Below are 15164 nucleotides of genomic sequence, written 5' to 3'. Positions count from 1 at the left end.
CCCTCTGCTGCCCCTTGCCTGGCTCTTGTCCAATCGCCCACTCCCTCGCTTGTCAATCCACGCATGGATGCGAGACCACAGTCAACCCGCAGCCCTGCTCCCTCGCTGTTTCCCCACGATTGTTTGCTGAGTTGCCCACCAGGTCCAACCCTGCGCCTGGATTCTGCGTGCCTGAGTTGGTCTGACCGAGTTTTCCTGTGCAACCCCGCTCCTCCAGCTGCTGGTTTCACCCCTTACCGGTCAGGCTGAAGAATTTGTTGTTATCAGACTTCTGAAAAGTTCAATTTTCTGTGTTCTGACTATGTTTTCTGTTGCTAATATTTAGTTGTCTCTAAACTTGGTTGTGTGAGGAAGCACGGCGTCTCCACCTATGCCTCCATCTTGGCGGAAGTCAAAATCTTTTTTAAAAAGTTAAAAAATATATTAGCTGATACTATGTGTTTGGCACAGCAATAGGCTCTTTACATGCGCTACCATAATTAATTTATAAAAGTCTCAAAAAAGATAGATATCCCACTCTCCTCGATGAGAAACTTGAAAAGCAATGGACACATAAAATATTGGGCTGGTCAAAAATTCTGTTTAGTATTTTCAATAAAATATAAGACACATTTTTATTTTCACAAATAACTTTATTGATTTGGATATTTTGAGCATGTTGGCTATCTCCTGCTATTGGCTTCTAGTGGGTAGAGGCCAGGGCTGCTGCTAAACATCTTCTAATGCGTAAGACAGCCCCAGAGCAAAGAATTTTTTTAATTTAATCTTTATTATATTTTTTCCATTACCATTTATCCCCCTTATACCCCCTTCCCCCCAGCAATCACCACACTGTTGTCCATGAGTCCTTTTTCCTTTCTGCTCAACCCTCCACCCCATACTGCACTGCCTGCCCCTCCCCCAAGCCGTCAGCCTGCTCTCCTTCTCTGAGTCTCTTCCCGATAGCACATTTTCCTTATCCAGTCATCTGTTGATGGATCCTTGAGTCACTCTAACCTCTTGGCTATTGTGAATAATGCTGCCATGAGCTTGGGTGACTCTCTGCTTTTGGTTCTTTAGGATATGCATCCAGAAGCAAAACTGCTGGATCGCACGGTAATTCTGTGTTTAATTTTTTGTGGCACTGCCTTAGCACTTTTATCTGCTCTCTTTAATTAGGGTTGTACAGGTAGAACTTGTTGGGGAAGAGGGGAGTCAGCATCATTTTGGATAGCAGTGATTCCCATACTCTCAAAGGCTGCATTTCAAAACCTGTCTGTCACCTTCTGACCTGCATCCGATTGGCTGCTCTTGTCTTGATGCTGCCGCTGCTGCTAATGATAATGATTAGGATGATCAATAAAATACATGGAGTGCTGCTTTGTCCCAAACACTGTTGTAAACATGTTTGCATCTTTTAAATTGTTTCATCTTCACGATCATTCAATGAAGATCATTGTTCCAATTTTATAGATGAGGAAACTGAGCTACAGGCAAGCAGAACCATAACACAAAACAGGTGAGATAATTCAATTCAGTACTGACTTTCACAAGGGAGGGACAGGGAGCTTGAGAGAGGAGATGCCCAAAGTCACTGTGTCACGCTGCACTGGAGCGGGGGGAAGCTCACAGGCTTCCAGACGTCTGGGATCCCTGGCCCCGGGCTCCTGCCGCCTCTAAGACAGGATTCCATTCATTCATCGTGTTTATCCTGTTGACCCAGGTGAAACCTCATCCGAGAGGCTGCTGTGTGCATCGGAATCCAGCTGGATATTCCTGGTCCTCCTCCTGATAATTGCTGGGGAAGGACTGAGCTGAAATATGACGGGGAGAGGATTACGGGTTTGGCTCTAGGATTTTTGTAAAAACACATGGAAGTAGCACATTAATATTAGTCAAGGACTGAATGGGCCTTTTTAAGGAGTTGAGATAAATTTTGGCAAAATCAGGTTGCCTTGAGATGCATTCAGTTTACTCCGCGCAAGTCAAAAAAAGATTTTTCTTTCTTGTTATATTTATTTAAATAGTAAAAATCTCAAGTCTACATGTCCTACAAAGTTGTACTCCTGAAGTTATGAGTTTGGCCATACATACAGATGGTGGGCCTGTGTTTTTCATTATGCTTCCTTACCCATTAAGTTTTGCCGTTAGTCTGCACTACACGTTTCTCTTGTGTTTTTCTTGAACTTCATGAACTCTGGCATTTCATTTTGGGCATGTATATCCAAAGGGAAAGCAGCCTTCCTTTGATCTTCCTTAGGATCCCATTATGTTTAACCCAAGAAAGATTAGGGAGTTGCCATTCAACGCTGAACAAACACAAGACTCAGCTGCAAAGATGGCGGGTGCTTAATCTATTTACAACAGCGACTCTGTTACGAACAAATTGCACATCAAGCCAACTTTGAAAAGCATTTCTTGGGAATGGAATTCCCATCTGCCTGGGGAGGCTGCGTGCATATGGTCCAGATACTGAATGTGTTGGCCTCACAAAGAAACCTATTTAGCATGAAATATTTCAACTGGAGAGGGTTTTGAAACTTTGAAATCACCGTCAGTGTTGGTTCCCCATATGGGAGTCAAGTTGTACTTTCCCTGAACTGCACAGTCGTCTCTGGAAAGCCCCCTCGCCTGCTAGTTGTGTTTGTAATAACATCTCCTCAACGGTGTGAAACACTCAGCTCCAGGCTTTGGACAAACAATCCTCCGGGCCGGGGTGAGCATGGAGGGGCGGAGAGCTGCTGCTGGGCCAGCACCTGGAAAACCAGGCTGTGCAGCGCCCCTCTGCTTTCTTTTCAAAATGGGCTTCAGAATGCCCACCTTTTGAATAGCTCTTGAAAGCAACATGCAGGTCTAATTGTGACATTCTTTTTTTCCCTAGCCTTAAAAGGAGAAAGGAAGAACAAAACAACATCAAGTGTTAGGCTGTCAGGATTTTCAGTTTCCTGTCACCCTCAAGACATTGATGGAGATTTATTTTCCTAATGAAGGCTCCAGCATTAATGGTGGCACTTGCTAGAATCGGTTAGGACTAAGTGTCATTTAATTCACAGTGAAGCGACAATCTGACTGGACTGTGATTAGTTCCAGCTTTTAGCTATCATTTATAGGTCACCAGGCGGCTAACAGCCTCAAATGAGGGACCATTATCTTTTGACAAGACGGAGCTTTTTCGGGGGGTGGGGGGGGGGGATGGGAGGAGTATTACCCAGAAAGCCCAGCTCAATACTCTCTCTGGGAATTAGTTCATTCCTAATAGAGCTTTGCTGTCGTTTGCTCACAGGAACCACACTGGCGGATTCTGGTTAGGAGTGCTGAAGAAAAAGGAAAAGACTTTCTCCGTAGCCATTCATTTGTCTGCTCAGCAACCGTGAGTTGAAAGAGGCCCCGTGGGAGAGTATACTGGTGAGGTCCCCGAAAGGCTAACACTCACACTGCACCTCTTGGTATGGCTGTTTTAATTTTTAAAAATTTTTTAAATCCTCACCTGAGGACACACTTACTGATTTCAGAGAGGGAAAGGGATGGAGAAAGAGAGGGAGAGAAATAGCCATGCGCGAGAGAAAAAACACCCATTGGTTGCCTTTCCCATGCACCCTGACTGTGACAGAACTGGAACCCAGGCATGTGCCCTGACCAGGAATCAAACCCTCGGCCACACCGACCAGGGCCGTTTGAATTTTTTTAGAGCCCTTGTCCACTGTGATGGGGTGATATGTCTGCGCTGGTTGGTGTGTCAATGCCGTACTGATTGCTAAGTAGTCCACACAGCAGCTTTGCCTGAAACGACTTTGCTTTTTTGTGGAGCTACTTTTTTCTCAAAAAAACCCCCACACCATTAAAAAAAACCAACTGTCTCCCTTTCATCATGAGGTGTCCCCTACATTAGATAAAAGCTGTAGACCTTTTGTTAATCACAAGCAGGATGATGTGGAGTCATTAGAGAGTAGTGGTTTGGTGTAGGCACCATGTGACTTGAAAGGTTACGAGGTCATGACCTGAGTGGACTGAGGGAAAAGCCTGCAAGGTGCCCAGGGGAGCGGCAGGTGTTCCAATTTGGCTAGTGCTGTGCCTCAACATTTTTACCTCTGGAGCACCCTTTGAATGCTAAGATTTGGGGCAGAAGCTTGAAGGGAATTAAAACCTTCAAAATATGAAACGGCTTAGCAGTAATGCCCAGATAGTCACCTTTGTGGTGTAACATTGTTTAAATGCTCAAAAACATCCCCACTTTCACACCATTTCCCGCTCCCCTCAGTTCTGGGTTGCTCTTGGAGCAGAACCCGCTGACGGTCTGGTACAGTGAGAGGACGATGTCCTCCCTCGTGTTTGTTAGAAGACACGCTGTCTTTGGGGTTGGCACGGAGCCACACTGGGTGGCTGCTGTCGCTCGCTGTGTGACCATCTCGGCTCCTTGTTCCTCGTGACAGTCCGCCCACGGAAGGTGTCATATTGTGGTTAAAGGGACTTAAGCAGGGAAGAACCCAGACTGCTAGGTTCGAATTCCAGCTCTACCACACACTGGCTGTGTGGCCTTGAGCAAGTTACTTAACCTCTTTCTGCCTTAATTTCAACTGCAAAAGGGGGTTAATGATGTTACCTTCCCTTAGGGCTACCTTGAGGATTGAGTGAGTTACATGTGCAGCGTTTCAAACGATACTGTGCATGGAATCAATATTTTTAATAAGCGTTAGCTTTTCTTATTATATTGGCCATGACTTGGTGGTGTGTGTATAGCGAGCAGGCTGCTGGCTGAGTGGTGTGCTGTGGCATTTTGTCCGCTGAGACCCAGGGGACCAGAGACAGTTTCTGGTCCCCTGGGTCTCCTCCCAAGTCAGTCCAAAGCTACAACAACCAGCTACATGTTAAAAGTGAAATGTTTTTATTTGGGTTTATCCGAGAGGTTGAACAGATTCTCATGAGACTTATCCTTATAAAATATCATAATAATAGTGGTTGCAGGCATAAATAAGAATGACTCTAACTATTCTGTTTTTATAATGCACAGTTCTTTTTGTTGAATACAAGTGAGAAGAGTATGAGGTCAAGATGCAGGAATCTTCAAATTCGATTTCAGCAATTTCCAAAAATTCAATTATAGAACTAAGGGCACATATTAAAAAGATGATTTTTAAATGGAACCAGCCACCTTGAAAAATACTCTGAAAAACATGGTAAAAATTATAATACTTCAAAGATAACAAGATAAAAATGTTGGTAGTCGGCCTGACTTTCCAGGGCCTGGGCCCTCTGGGAACTGCTGGGCTTCGGCGAAGCAGTGGGACCTGCCCCTGGAATGTCATCTCAGACACAAAATCGCTCTCGAGTTTGGTCCATAAACGCACCACAGAGGGCTCCCTCCTTGCTGGTGACTCTTGAAAAAAAGACTCTGCTTTCATTATGCATTTGGCCTCACAATCTTCATGGACAGATAGTTCTGAAAAGGAAGCAAAACCAGTGTTAAAAATTACATACATACATACATATATATATGTATGTATGTTAGGGTTTCTCAACCTTGACACTATTGACATATAGGACCAGATGACTGTTTCCTGTTGGGCCATCCAGCAGTGTCCTGGCTTCTTCCCTGCCCACCAATGCCAGCAGCCTGCCCTTGCTGTGGCCACCAAAGTGTCTCCGGTCATCACCCAGTGCCCTCTGGGGGGCAAAATTTCCCCTCGCTGAGAACCACTAGTTTAAATCAATAGGATCCAAATCAAGAAAAACGAACTATGAGAAATTTTTTAGATAGTCAAGACTGACTGGACTACCTATGGTTAGAAAAGTGTGCATGTCCTTAAGAGTTAACAAGCTGAAAGTATTATTTCACAGGGGGACAGGAAAGATGCAAAATCCCTGCTAGCGTGGTTGTATGCCTATGCCACTCAACACAGATAAATCTCTATTATTCTTCATATGAATTGAAATAAAAGCATTTGAATGCCTGGATTATCCCTTCCCCACCTGCAAACTGGTCTGAAATGCCCCCTCTTTACTGAAACCATCCTCAGCAATAGGCTCTTCTGAGCAATTTGTTCCTACTCTATAATAGCTTGCCTCTCATAGCAGTTTACCTGTTCATACGTCTGCTTGTCCCTGGGCTATAAACTGTGTAGGCAGAAATCATGCCATGGTCACGTGTACACCCCAGTGCCTAGCCTATAGTAGCTGCTCAACAAATTTTTTTTGGAAACAAATTTCTGGAATGAAGGAATGAAAGCACTATTCCTAAGGACACTGGCAAAATCCCCATTTGGACTGGGATGATTCAGGGGAACTTAAGGGGGGCCTATGTGATGTGGGTCCTAACGAATGAGTATGTTAATGATAAAGCACGGGTGAAGGAACAGTGCTGGCAAAGGCGTCCTGGCAGGTAAGGGCCACGCTTGTTGGTGGAGGGGTGACTCTCTAGACTGGGTGGAGTTGAGTGTTGACCTATGCGGGCCCAGATCTGGGGATCTGTGAATAACAGGACAAAGAGTCTGAGGGCAGAAGGTCAGTTAGAAATGCTGGCTGCAGTCCATTGATGAAGCCCTGAGAGAGTTCTCCTGAAATTCCTGACACCAGTGTTTTTCTGACCATAGAGTTTTGCCTGAAATTCTTGAAACCCTAAGAACGCAATTCTAACCACAGGACACATTACTAACCACAGGACACATTACGGTAAGTTTTCCAAAGGCTGAAGGGTTGTGAGGCCACAACTCCTAAGTCTGTCACTCTTCTGAAGAGCAACAAAGGCAAGTACCAAGTTAGATGACCAAGCACAGTGCGCGCGTGTGCACACACACACACAACCACCACGAGGGGCCCAGGACACGCACCGGCAAGGAGTACAGGAGCACAGCCACGAAGAGCAGCAGGATGAGCAGGATCAGCAGGCCGACGATGACCCACTTGAATCGGCGCCACACGATGAACTTCATGGTCTTACACGGGTTGGTGAACCAGAGGAAAGAGGTTTCTGGTCGGCTGCATTGCAAAGGAAGGGTTTAACCCAGCCAGCTCAGGAGGGACCGACGTGCTACCTCAGGGTATAACACCATCTCAGGAATAACTGATAACATTTAATGTCAAGAAAAGACATTATTCCCCTTCACTGGCCCAGAAAGTTTCTTGAATTTTCTTTAGCTCCCTAAGATGTTAAAGGCACAAGAGACTTTGCTTTCTTGAGAGAGTGGTTAAAATAAAGCCACATCGCCAACCTCTCTACCCCCCACTATTAAGTACAAAATTAGAAGGACAAAAGCTAATCCAGTCTATTAAGCCAATTGGAAGGGGGGCTTTCAGACTGCAGGTGTCTGGGGATGAGACAAGGCCGAGAACAAAGAAGGCTCTCACTTTGGTGGGTCCAGCTTGGGGTTCATGTTGGGTTCATCCCGTCCCTTCCCGGCTGGCCTCTCGTCGGCCTCCTTCTCATTGAGGATTTCCAACGTCATCTCCACTTTCCCCTTCAGTAAAGCAGAACAGGTTAAACACATGACATCATGTTTCACAAATATTTTCACTTCAGCCCACGGAGTATTCCCCGAGCAATGATTTTTATTCTTGTAAAACAATCCCGCAATTGCCTTAAATTTTCCTCAAGAGATTTTACCACATTTCCTCTTCCACGTGTTTCTGAACTGGCTCCTTGTGGGAACTGGAGAGGACAAATTGCTCCCCCTGCTCGTCCCTCTCTGCATCTCTGTCACTCTAACCTCCTCACCTTCTCACACACCTTCCTTTGTGACTTTACTGGGACCAGGCTAACCTAGGTACTTCTCGTAACGGTGCCTAATACTTAATGAGTAGTAACCCTAGGCCCCCAGAGAGCCCCCAGCCTTTGTTCCTACCGTGGACCCCCCGGCACAGCGCAGTGCCATCACTTAAGGGGGTGCTCAGTGTATGCTAGCTGAATGAACGAATGCTGCCTCTCTGTTCACAGGTTCCTGAGGGATGCACGGGGCCCTGCTTAACCCTGCCTCGTGGATGATCAATCCTTGCAGCGCTCACCACTACCCTGTGCAGCAGGAACTGGTACTACCCTCATGTGCACATGCGGAAAATGGAGGCTGGAAGAGGCCCAGAAACTCGCCCATCGGTATAGCGAGGCTTAATGAAGGTTGTAAGTCTTCCTAGAACCCCCAAAAGCCAGACTAAGCACCAGTGATCTGAGAGCCCTGACCAGACATTCACGTAGGTGGTGGGGCGCTGATGACTCCTGTGCTGACAAGTCAGGCAAGGCTGGGTGTCTGACTGTGGCAAGGTGCTCCGTCTCTCTGAGCCTGGGTTCTGAACCTATAAAAAGGGGATAATGTCTACTTGGGGTTGTCAGCAGAACTAAATGGGAAGACGTGCAAACTCATCTGTAGAGGCAGAAAACAGTTAGGTTCGACTTCCTGGGCCAGATTTGGAGGAGCGATGGACTGCAAAGGGCACAAGGAAACTTCTGGGGTATGGGAATGTTCTAGATCTTGATGACAGGAGTTTCATGAGTGCATACATCTGTCAAAACTCATCAAATGGTGCACTCTGAGTGGATGCAGCTTATTTATATAAATTATACCTCAAAGTTTTAAATGTAAGGCATTTAGCATGTTATCCGGTTTGTAATCAGTGATGTAGGGTGCTAACTAAAATTAATAATACATAATGAATCAGGCAGTCTTTTGTGACATGGTTCTATATCAGAATACATCCTGAGTTCTCTGAACTTGCTTGTAAGTTATGGTCTTCTTGCCCAGTGAATGCCTGAATCCCCACTGCCTCCATCCTTTTTTTTTTTTTTAATGAGAACAGCTCAAATTTGCAGTTTCCTTTTCTGTACTAAACTGTACTAATAGCTCAGCATAAATTAGCCTCCCTGGTGAAGGGGGGACCTAAAGAAACACTGCGAGACCTCTCTGGTGTCCAGGTTTTTTGACAATTCTAGGGCCTTTGCCTTCCGCTCAACCTCAAACCTGTGCTCGTGGCCACCTTCTCTTGTGATCCCAGGTACAAACCGTTCCCTTAACCTAAAATTCCACCAATTTGGCACTTCCTTATCTCATCTGGAGTAAATCTATGGATAAAAAGAAAACCTAGATGCTGTAAGGCCCGAAGGACCCCCAGCCACAAAATGCACGTACAGCCATCACCCGGGAGCCGTCTTTGTCTGCGTAGCACGGCCACCATCCTCTCATGGACTTCTGTTCAAAGAGGGAGGCTGTCTTCACTTTCAGGGGGTCCATGGCTTTGAGGTCCGGAATCATGTCCAAACTGCATTTCTCTGGTGATTTTGCTGGAATGATGGCGCGATGCAAATCAAGTTCCAGGAAACCTAGCCAGGGAAACATTAAATTCCAATAAGCTTTGAGTGGATCGGCCGCTGTTTACAAGGGAACAGAATGTTCCTGTTGGAAGGGAGGCAGACGGTGATTCTGACCAGGTGATGAGTGCACTGGAGAAGGGGAGCCTGGGAGATGCTTCAAACTCTTCCCAGATGATGCAGGGTGGCAGGAGAGATCCCGGTCCGCCTCTCTGCGTCTCACATGGGACTGTGTGTTTTATTTCTCAAAGACAGCAGCATAAACAGAATTCCTCCACAAGCTTAAAAATCACTAAACATTAGTTCTGAATTGCCCTAAACACAGTCATGTGGCTTTGGGTGAAGACAGGTGGTACTTGGAACATGGGCCCCTCCATGGAACAGTCATGTTCAAGTCTCTCCCAGGGCAACCTCAGAATCAGGAGTTTGAGAAAGAACATTACAGCTCAACAGAAAATTCTCACCAGGAACTAGGAAGGCCACCTCAGCGCCAGGAGAGGCACGCTTTCTCTTCCGTGACGTGAGGCATTAATGCTCTCGTAGCGGTTTCCTTCTGCACTCGGACCTCCCGGGCACCCTTTCCTTAAGGGATGGTGCTGTGGGGCCAAGTCCATGGATAACCGGGGCACGAGTTGGTCTTCAACAGTGACAGCAAGAGGAGGATGGTGGCAGATTCTCTCTAAACCATCAGGCTAGGAAACAGCCTTTCATCTTATATGGGCCCATAGCCTGCAATTTACTCAGCTTTTCTTGAGCTTATTCCTGCTTTTTTCTCAGCTCTCCTTTGGGTGATAACTACAGTCATTTGCCCACTAGCCATTTTAAAATACATTCATTCTCTTTATGTGTTGTCAGGCTACTAAATTCCAAGGAAAAACCCTCCACTATTCTGGGACTTCCTGCCCATATGCTTTTTAAATTAGCATCCTGGCCCACTCAAATCTGTTTGTTCATCTCCTATTAGCACCAAGTCACAGCCACTGCTCCCAGGGCTGCGACAGGTAACGGGATGAACCAGCCGCAGCCCTTGGCCACCGTGAGCTTCCCCTCTGCCAGGGACATGAGCTAGGGGCCGCTGTAACACCTGGTTAAGGGAAAGTGAGGTCCGAACTGGCCAAGGGCGGAGATCATGGAAATGAGAAAACAAAAGTGCAGAGACAGCAGGTTGCTCCGTTAGCGCTGAGTGGGGGGAAGGGGCAGAGGACACACAGAGGCCTCCGGGCGTGTTCACCTGGTGGCTAGGACAGCAGAGGGGCCCATGCGGAGAGCAGGTATGAGGTCTGGGAAGAAAGGCTGAGTCTGACTTTAGTCATGATGAACCTGAGGTGCCAGCCAAACATGAAGGCGAAAGTCTCTGGTGAGGAATTGGGAATAACCATCATAATGGGTCTTTTTGAAATGTAACTGACATACAAGATCGTGTCAGTTTAAGGAAGAGGGCGTGTTGATTTGATCCATTTATATAGTGCAATGAGTCACCATGGCGGTTTCTTCTTACTCTGCCAGGCACTGCAGGTGGTCAGGCTACACCTCCTGGTTCAGAAGTCATACCTTGCTGAAAGGTGCCCACGGGCAAATCACCCAGGGGCCCTGGGAGAGACAAAGACCCCAGGGAGGGCAAAGGGCTACATTTAAGGACTGGGAGGGAGAAACAGAGCCAGCCAACGAGACAGGCCCAAGGCTCGGGAGAGAGAAAATCGGAACAGCACCGCGCCACGGGATCGGGGGCTGGGGCTGGGGCTGGGTGCGGAGAGGGCTGTGCGCCAGGAAACTGAAAAGCCCGGGGTGTGTGTGCAGGGGGCAGTTACTTAATGGGGACTTTAACCACAGAGGAGGGTGAGCCTGGGGGAAAGAACAATGGGTAGGGGCACTGGGGGGCCTCAGTAGCGTTTGAGAGCAGCGTGGAGGAGGAGGGAGCCATTGTGAAGTGCTGAGGAGAGACAGCACAGACGGACTGGCAGTAAAGGCAGGGGGGTGGCGTTCTTTTGTGGAGACGGGATTTGAGTCTTAACAGCCAGACAGAAGCTGGTACCAGGGCCTCTGGGGGGGCCCTTGGTTCCTCAGAAAGGGGTGACATTCACTGTGCCACGCTGTCCAGAGGACATGCAGACGGTGGCTGTGCCCTGCCCCCTATGACCCATAGGATTGGAGATTTAAATAAGTGACTCCCGTACAATGTCTGAGAGTAAAGTATCTGAAGGTAAGCCCTACCTAAGTGGTCATCCAGAGAAAACTTGTCGTTATCCCATATCTGAACGATCAGTCGGGGTGGCACCCGGAATTCGGTTTGGTCAATACTCCAGAAGTGCTCCTAAAATGACAAGAGAAACAGACCCCAGTGACACTGACGGGATTCTGAAACCCGCCCCTTGATGCCAACCCGGCATCAAGTCATGGGCCTTTCCCTCCTTTGCACCCCTAACCTAAAACCCTCTCCCCTCAGCCCTACCCGCCCCCTCCATGTATGGAGAACAGGTGGGCCCCCCAGGACATCTCAAGGCCACCAGCTGGGTGACAAAATGGATGTCCCAGGCAGTTCCCAAACAGAAGGCTTCCTGCCACGTTCCTATCAGTGTGACTTCCTGCAGCCACTCCTGGAGTTCAGGGAGGGATTGGACCCCCCCCCCCAAGACCACTACTGCTTGCTTGGATTATCCTCACAGTCAGGATGTCCTAGGCCAGCCCACAACATCACCCGTGGGGTGTCACTCCTGCCCAGTCACCATCTGCCCTCCCCACACAGATGTCTGAGCCTCATTTCACCATGGCACAGATTTGCCTCTTCCGTCACTGCAGACTGAAAGCGTCCTGGCATTTTGACTTTTGAAAAATATCACCGGGTTCTCCATGCTGTGCCCAACAAAGACCCCCCGGATCCCTCACACTAGTTAGTTAGGTGCAGGGAGGCCTGGTCCCTGCCTCTGCTAGGCAATACTAGCCAAAAATAATCACACCTCCACGGCCTAATTACACCTAGGTTCCTCTGGCCCCAGAAGAAGGGGATGTTCCCCAGTGCTTCATGAATTTGAGGGATGATTGTTGGGTTGTTCCTGGTTTTTCAGATGACATTCCAGGAATGTCCCCCTTGGCGGGGCCCAGGGGCCTGTCTGTGAAGGGTGTGGAAGCCCCCTCTGCTGCTGTCTGGCCCCTCCTGACTGTCCTGTGGGGCTCAGACTCCACGTACCACTCAGGGCACCGGGAGGTCCAGCTGCAGATGTGGGCAAATGGGAAAGGGAACTTAACTAAAGGCCTAACTGACCCCGACTCCCTCACCTTCCTCAACCCAGCCTGCCTCACCATCTGAAAGTGTGCATGATTTGACATCAGGTTGAGCTCCGTGTCGCTGGAAAGTGCCCTTTGAAAGCATTCATCTCACCTGGCACAGAAGAGTGCTCACGACACATCAGTGCCGAGCAGGGTCTGGCCGGATGGGACAGAGGCAGGTATGTTTTAATCAGGTGTTGGGGAAAGGACGTGACCGGGAAGAGCTGGGGAAAGCTTACAGACTGTGGGGGTAGAAGTAGGATGGAGGACCTACAAAAGGCATCTGTTGTTACTGCCTGCCCAGTATCCCCGTGTTGGGATGGAAGCACCCAGACTTTTCTTGGAGTCCCTTCGTCTGGTCCGTGCAGGTTGGGAAGAACTGTCTCCATCCTCTACCCCAGCGCCAGCCAGAGCGCTGCATCCCCAGGCAGCACTGGCGGGCTCAGGATCAGGCACGTGACCCCACACAGGCAAACGCAGTCTGGCTGGCACCACAGGGGAGCTGTTCTCTTTCACCTGAGGGTGCCCACCAGGGACGGGGGCCCACAGAAGGCAGAGCGAAGGGGCGGAGAAGTGAGAACCATTTCTAAAGACATCAGTCCAACCTGGGACCCAGGCATTCCTTAAAGCCAGCCAACCTTGGGCTTTTGAGTAGTGTGAACCAACAAGCCACTTTTTGGTATAAGTCAGTTTGAGTTGAGTTCTGTAACAGAATCTTACAAATTAAGACCTCCAGGGCCTTAAACCCTCACAGAAATGCTTCTGAAGGAAGGAAATTTTACTACTTGAATATTTTACCTCTGTTTGGTTATTTAGTCAAACTGTTCTGCTTATCATGGGGAGACATTGGTTCCCAGGGACATAAATGTACCGTGGCTTGTTGTACACAATGATACAAGCCCCCATGTCTACCCTTTACCAGATCCTTCCTACTGCGTCCAACGTGTTGGGGAAAGGAAAGTTGGATCCCATGTACTTCGCAAATAGCTCTCATAGCTGTGTGACCCTGGGCAAGTCTCCACACCTCTGTGAGCCTCGCAGTCCCCATCTATGCCAACAGGGAGCTGAACTCACGACCGCTGAGGTGCTGAGTGGCTCCAACATTCTCTGAGTGTCTGCGTTAAGGAAGACCCGTGACATCCACTTCCCACTGGCATATTTCAGAGCTTACTTTTTTAGCGACAATACAGAGTTGTTCAGCTGGGAGGTAGTCAAATGGGAAAACAAATCTCCAGTTAAAATTCCCCTCGCCATCCAAGGACCTGTAATGGACATCTGTTTTCTGTTTGTTTTCTTCATTGCCAGGAATCCAGCTGAAAAGCAGAGGCAAACAGACTTAGCATCGTGTGATTGACAGGTAATCTAGCCACAAAATTGTGCAGTGATTACGGGAGTGAAGGGCAGGAGAATTAATGCACTTTTCTTGGGCAGCTTCCAGTTATCTATGGAGCTGGGGGCTGATTTATGAAAGGGAGGTGCTCTGTTGCATCCAACATAGGCTGTAGCCAAATAAAATATAATTCCTCTAAAACCAAAGCAGGAAACCCTTTAGACTTCACTTAACAGGGATAAGGTGAAATTTTCTGGAAAATATCAACAACTTAGCTTCTATTTTGGGAATGTTGGAGCTGGCTATGATTTTACTCTTCAAAACCGTAACTCATCATTATCTGTCATCACTGCTGATGAGTTCAATGAATATGAGTTACTTCTGAACTTTAGCATTTCCTTTTCCATACTTTACATAAGCAAACAAAACAGGCATGACTCCAGTAATTTTACAGCTTCCTTTTTTTTATTATTCTTAGATTCAGTGTGATATTATTGAGACTAGCAAGGAAGATTTGAGTGGTTATTTCTCAACTTTTGACATTTGAAAAGTTTTCTTGACTTGTGCCTGGCAGAGGCAGACACTAATTAAATACCCATTGAGAGAATGAATGAATCTACTTGCGTGAGAAGAAGCTGTCACATCTGCCTGCTACTGGAAAAACTCCTGGTTTGGGAGCCAGGGGAACACTGGATTTTAGGCTGGTAAAGTGGTTGAATGCATGGTTCTCAACACTGACTGTGCATTAGAACTACATCGGAATCAACTGGGGAGATTTTAAAAACATTGATCCCTGGACCCTGCAGACAGAGGTTCTTGGTGGGAGGCAGGCCTGGCTGTGAACTTGCTCTGCCACTGAGTCTCTAAGCTTCATCTCCCATCAGTAAAATGAGGCTAATGATATGTGCTCCCTTTACAAGGTCAGTCTAAGGACAGACCACAACTTGGAAGGGCCAGAATGGGTAGGGGGAAATCCTTAACTCAAGTTCACAATCATGTGCTATGAACTAGGTACTTCTCATTGCCTTATTTTCCCCAACTCTCTACATATTTCCATTTCTCAGATGAAGAAACGGAAGTTCAGAGAGGCTATCCAACTTACATAAGCTCACACAGCCAGTTATGTAGAGAATTAAGTATAACTCCCGGTTTGTCTGTCTCAAAGAACCATGAAGATGACAAAGTGCCAATATTAGGTCCCATTATTAGTAACAGTATTAACATCAATCAACTACATTACTTTTACTTTTTGCTGGCCAATTAATTGACCAGGTAAGTTAGTTGAAAAGTTCCTTCTGACAA

General features: G+C 47.4%; 1 protein-coding gene across 3 annotated transcripts in view; it reads right to left on the bottom strand.

Annotated features, from left to right (window-relative positions):
• Positions 1–4848: 4848 nt before the first annotated feature.
• The window catches only part of MYOF (myoferlin), a 141589-nt gene continuing 131273 nt past the window's right edge, over positions 4849–15164 (bottom strand). For all 3 annotated transcript variants that reach the window (XM_037156586.2, XM_053663877.1, XM_037156587.2), the window contains 6 exons: positions 13704–13845; positions 11480–11579; positions 9090–9280; positions 7321–7430; positions 6804–6951; positions 4849–5416 (listed from right to left, as the gene is read on the bottom strand). In XM_037156586.2, the coding sequence (XP_037012481.2) occupies positions 5378–5416; positions 6804–6951; positions 7321–7430; positions 9090–9280; positions 11480–11579; positions 13704–13845 (730 nt within the window). In that variant the 3' untranslated portion in view covers positions 4849–5377. The remainder of the gene's footprint in view (positions 5417–6803; positions 6952–7320; positions 7431–9089; positions 9281–11479; positions 11580–13703; positions 13846–15164) is intronic.

The sequence above is a fragment of the Artibeus jamaicensis genome, unplaced genomic scaffold (genome assembly GCF_021234435.1).
Source record: "Artibeus jamaicensis isolate MK-2021 breed Jamaican fruit bat unplaced genomic scaffold, CSHL_Jam_final contig_332, whole genome shotgun sequence".
In the NCBI taxonomy this organism is placed as follows: Eukaryota; Metazoa; Chordata; class Mammalia; order Chiroptera; family Phyllostomidae; genus Artibeus; species Artibeus jamaicensis.
The sequence above is the reverse complement of the archived record's forward strand: the minus strand, read 5'-3'. Positions and strand labels throughout refer to the sequence as shown.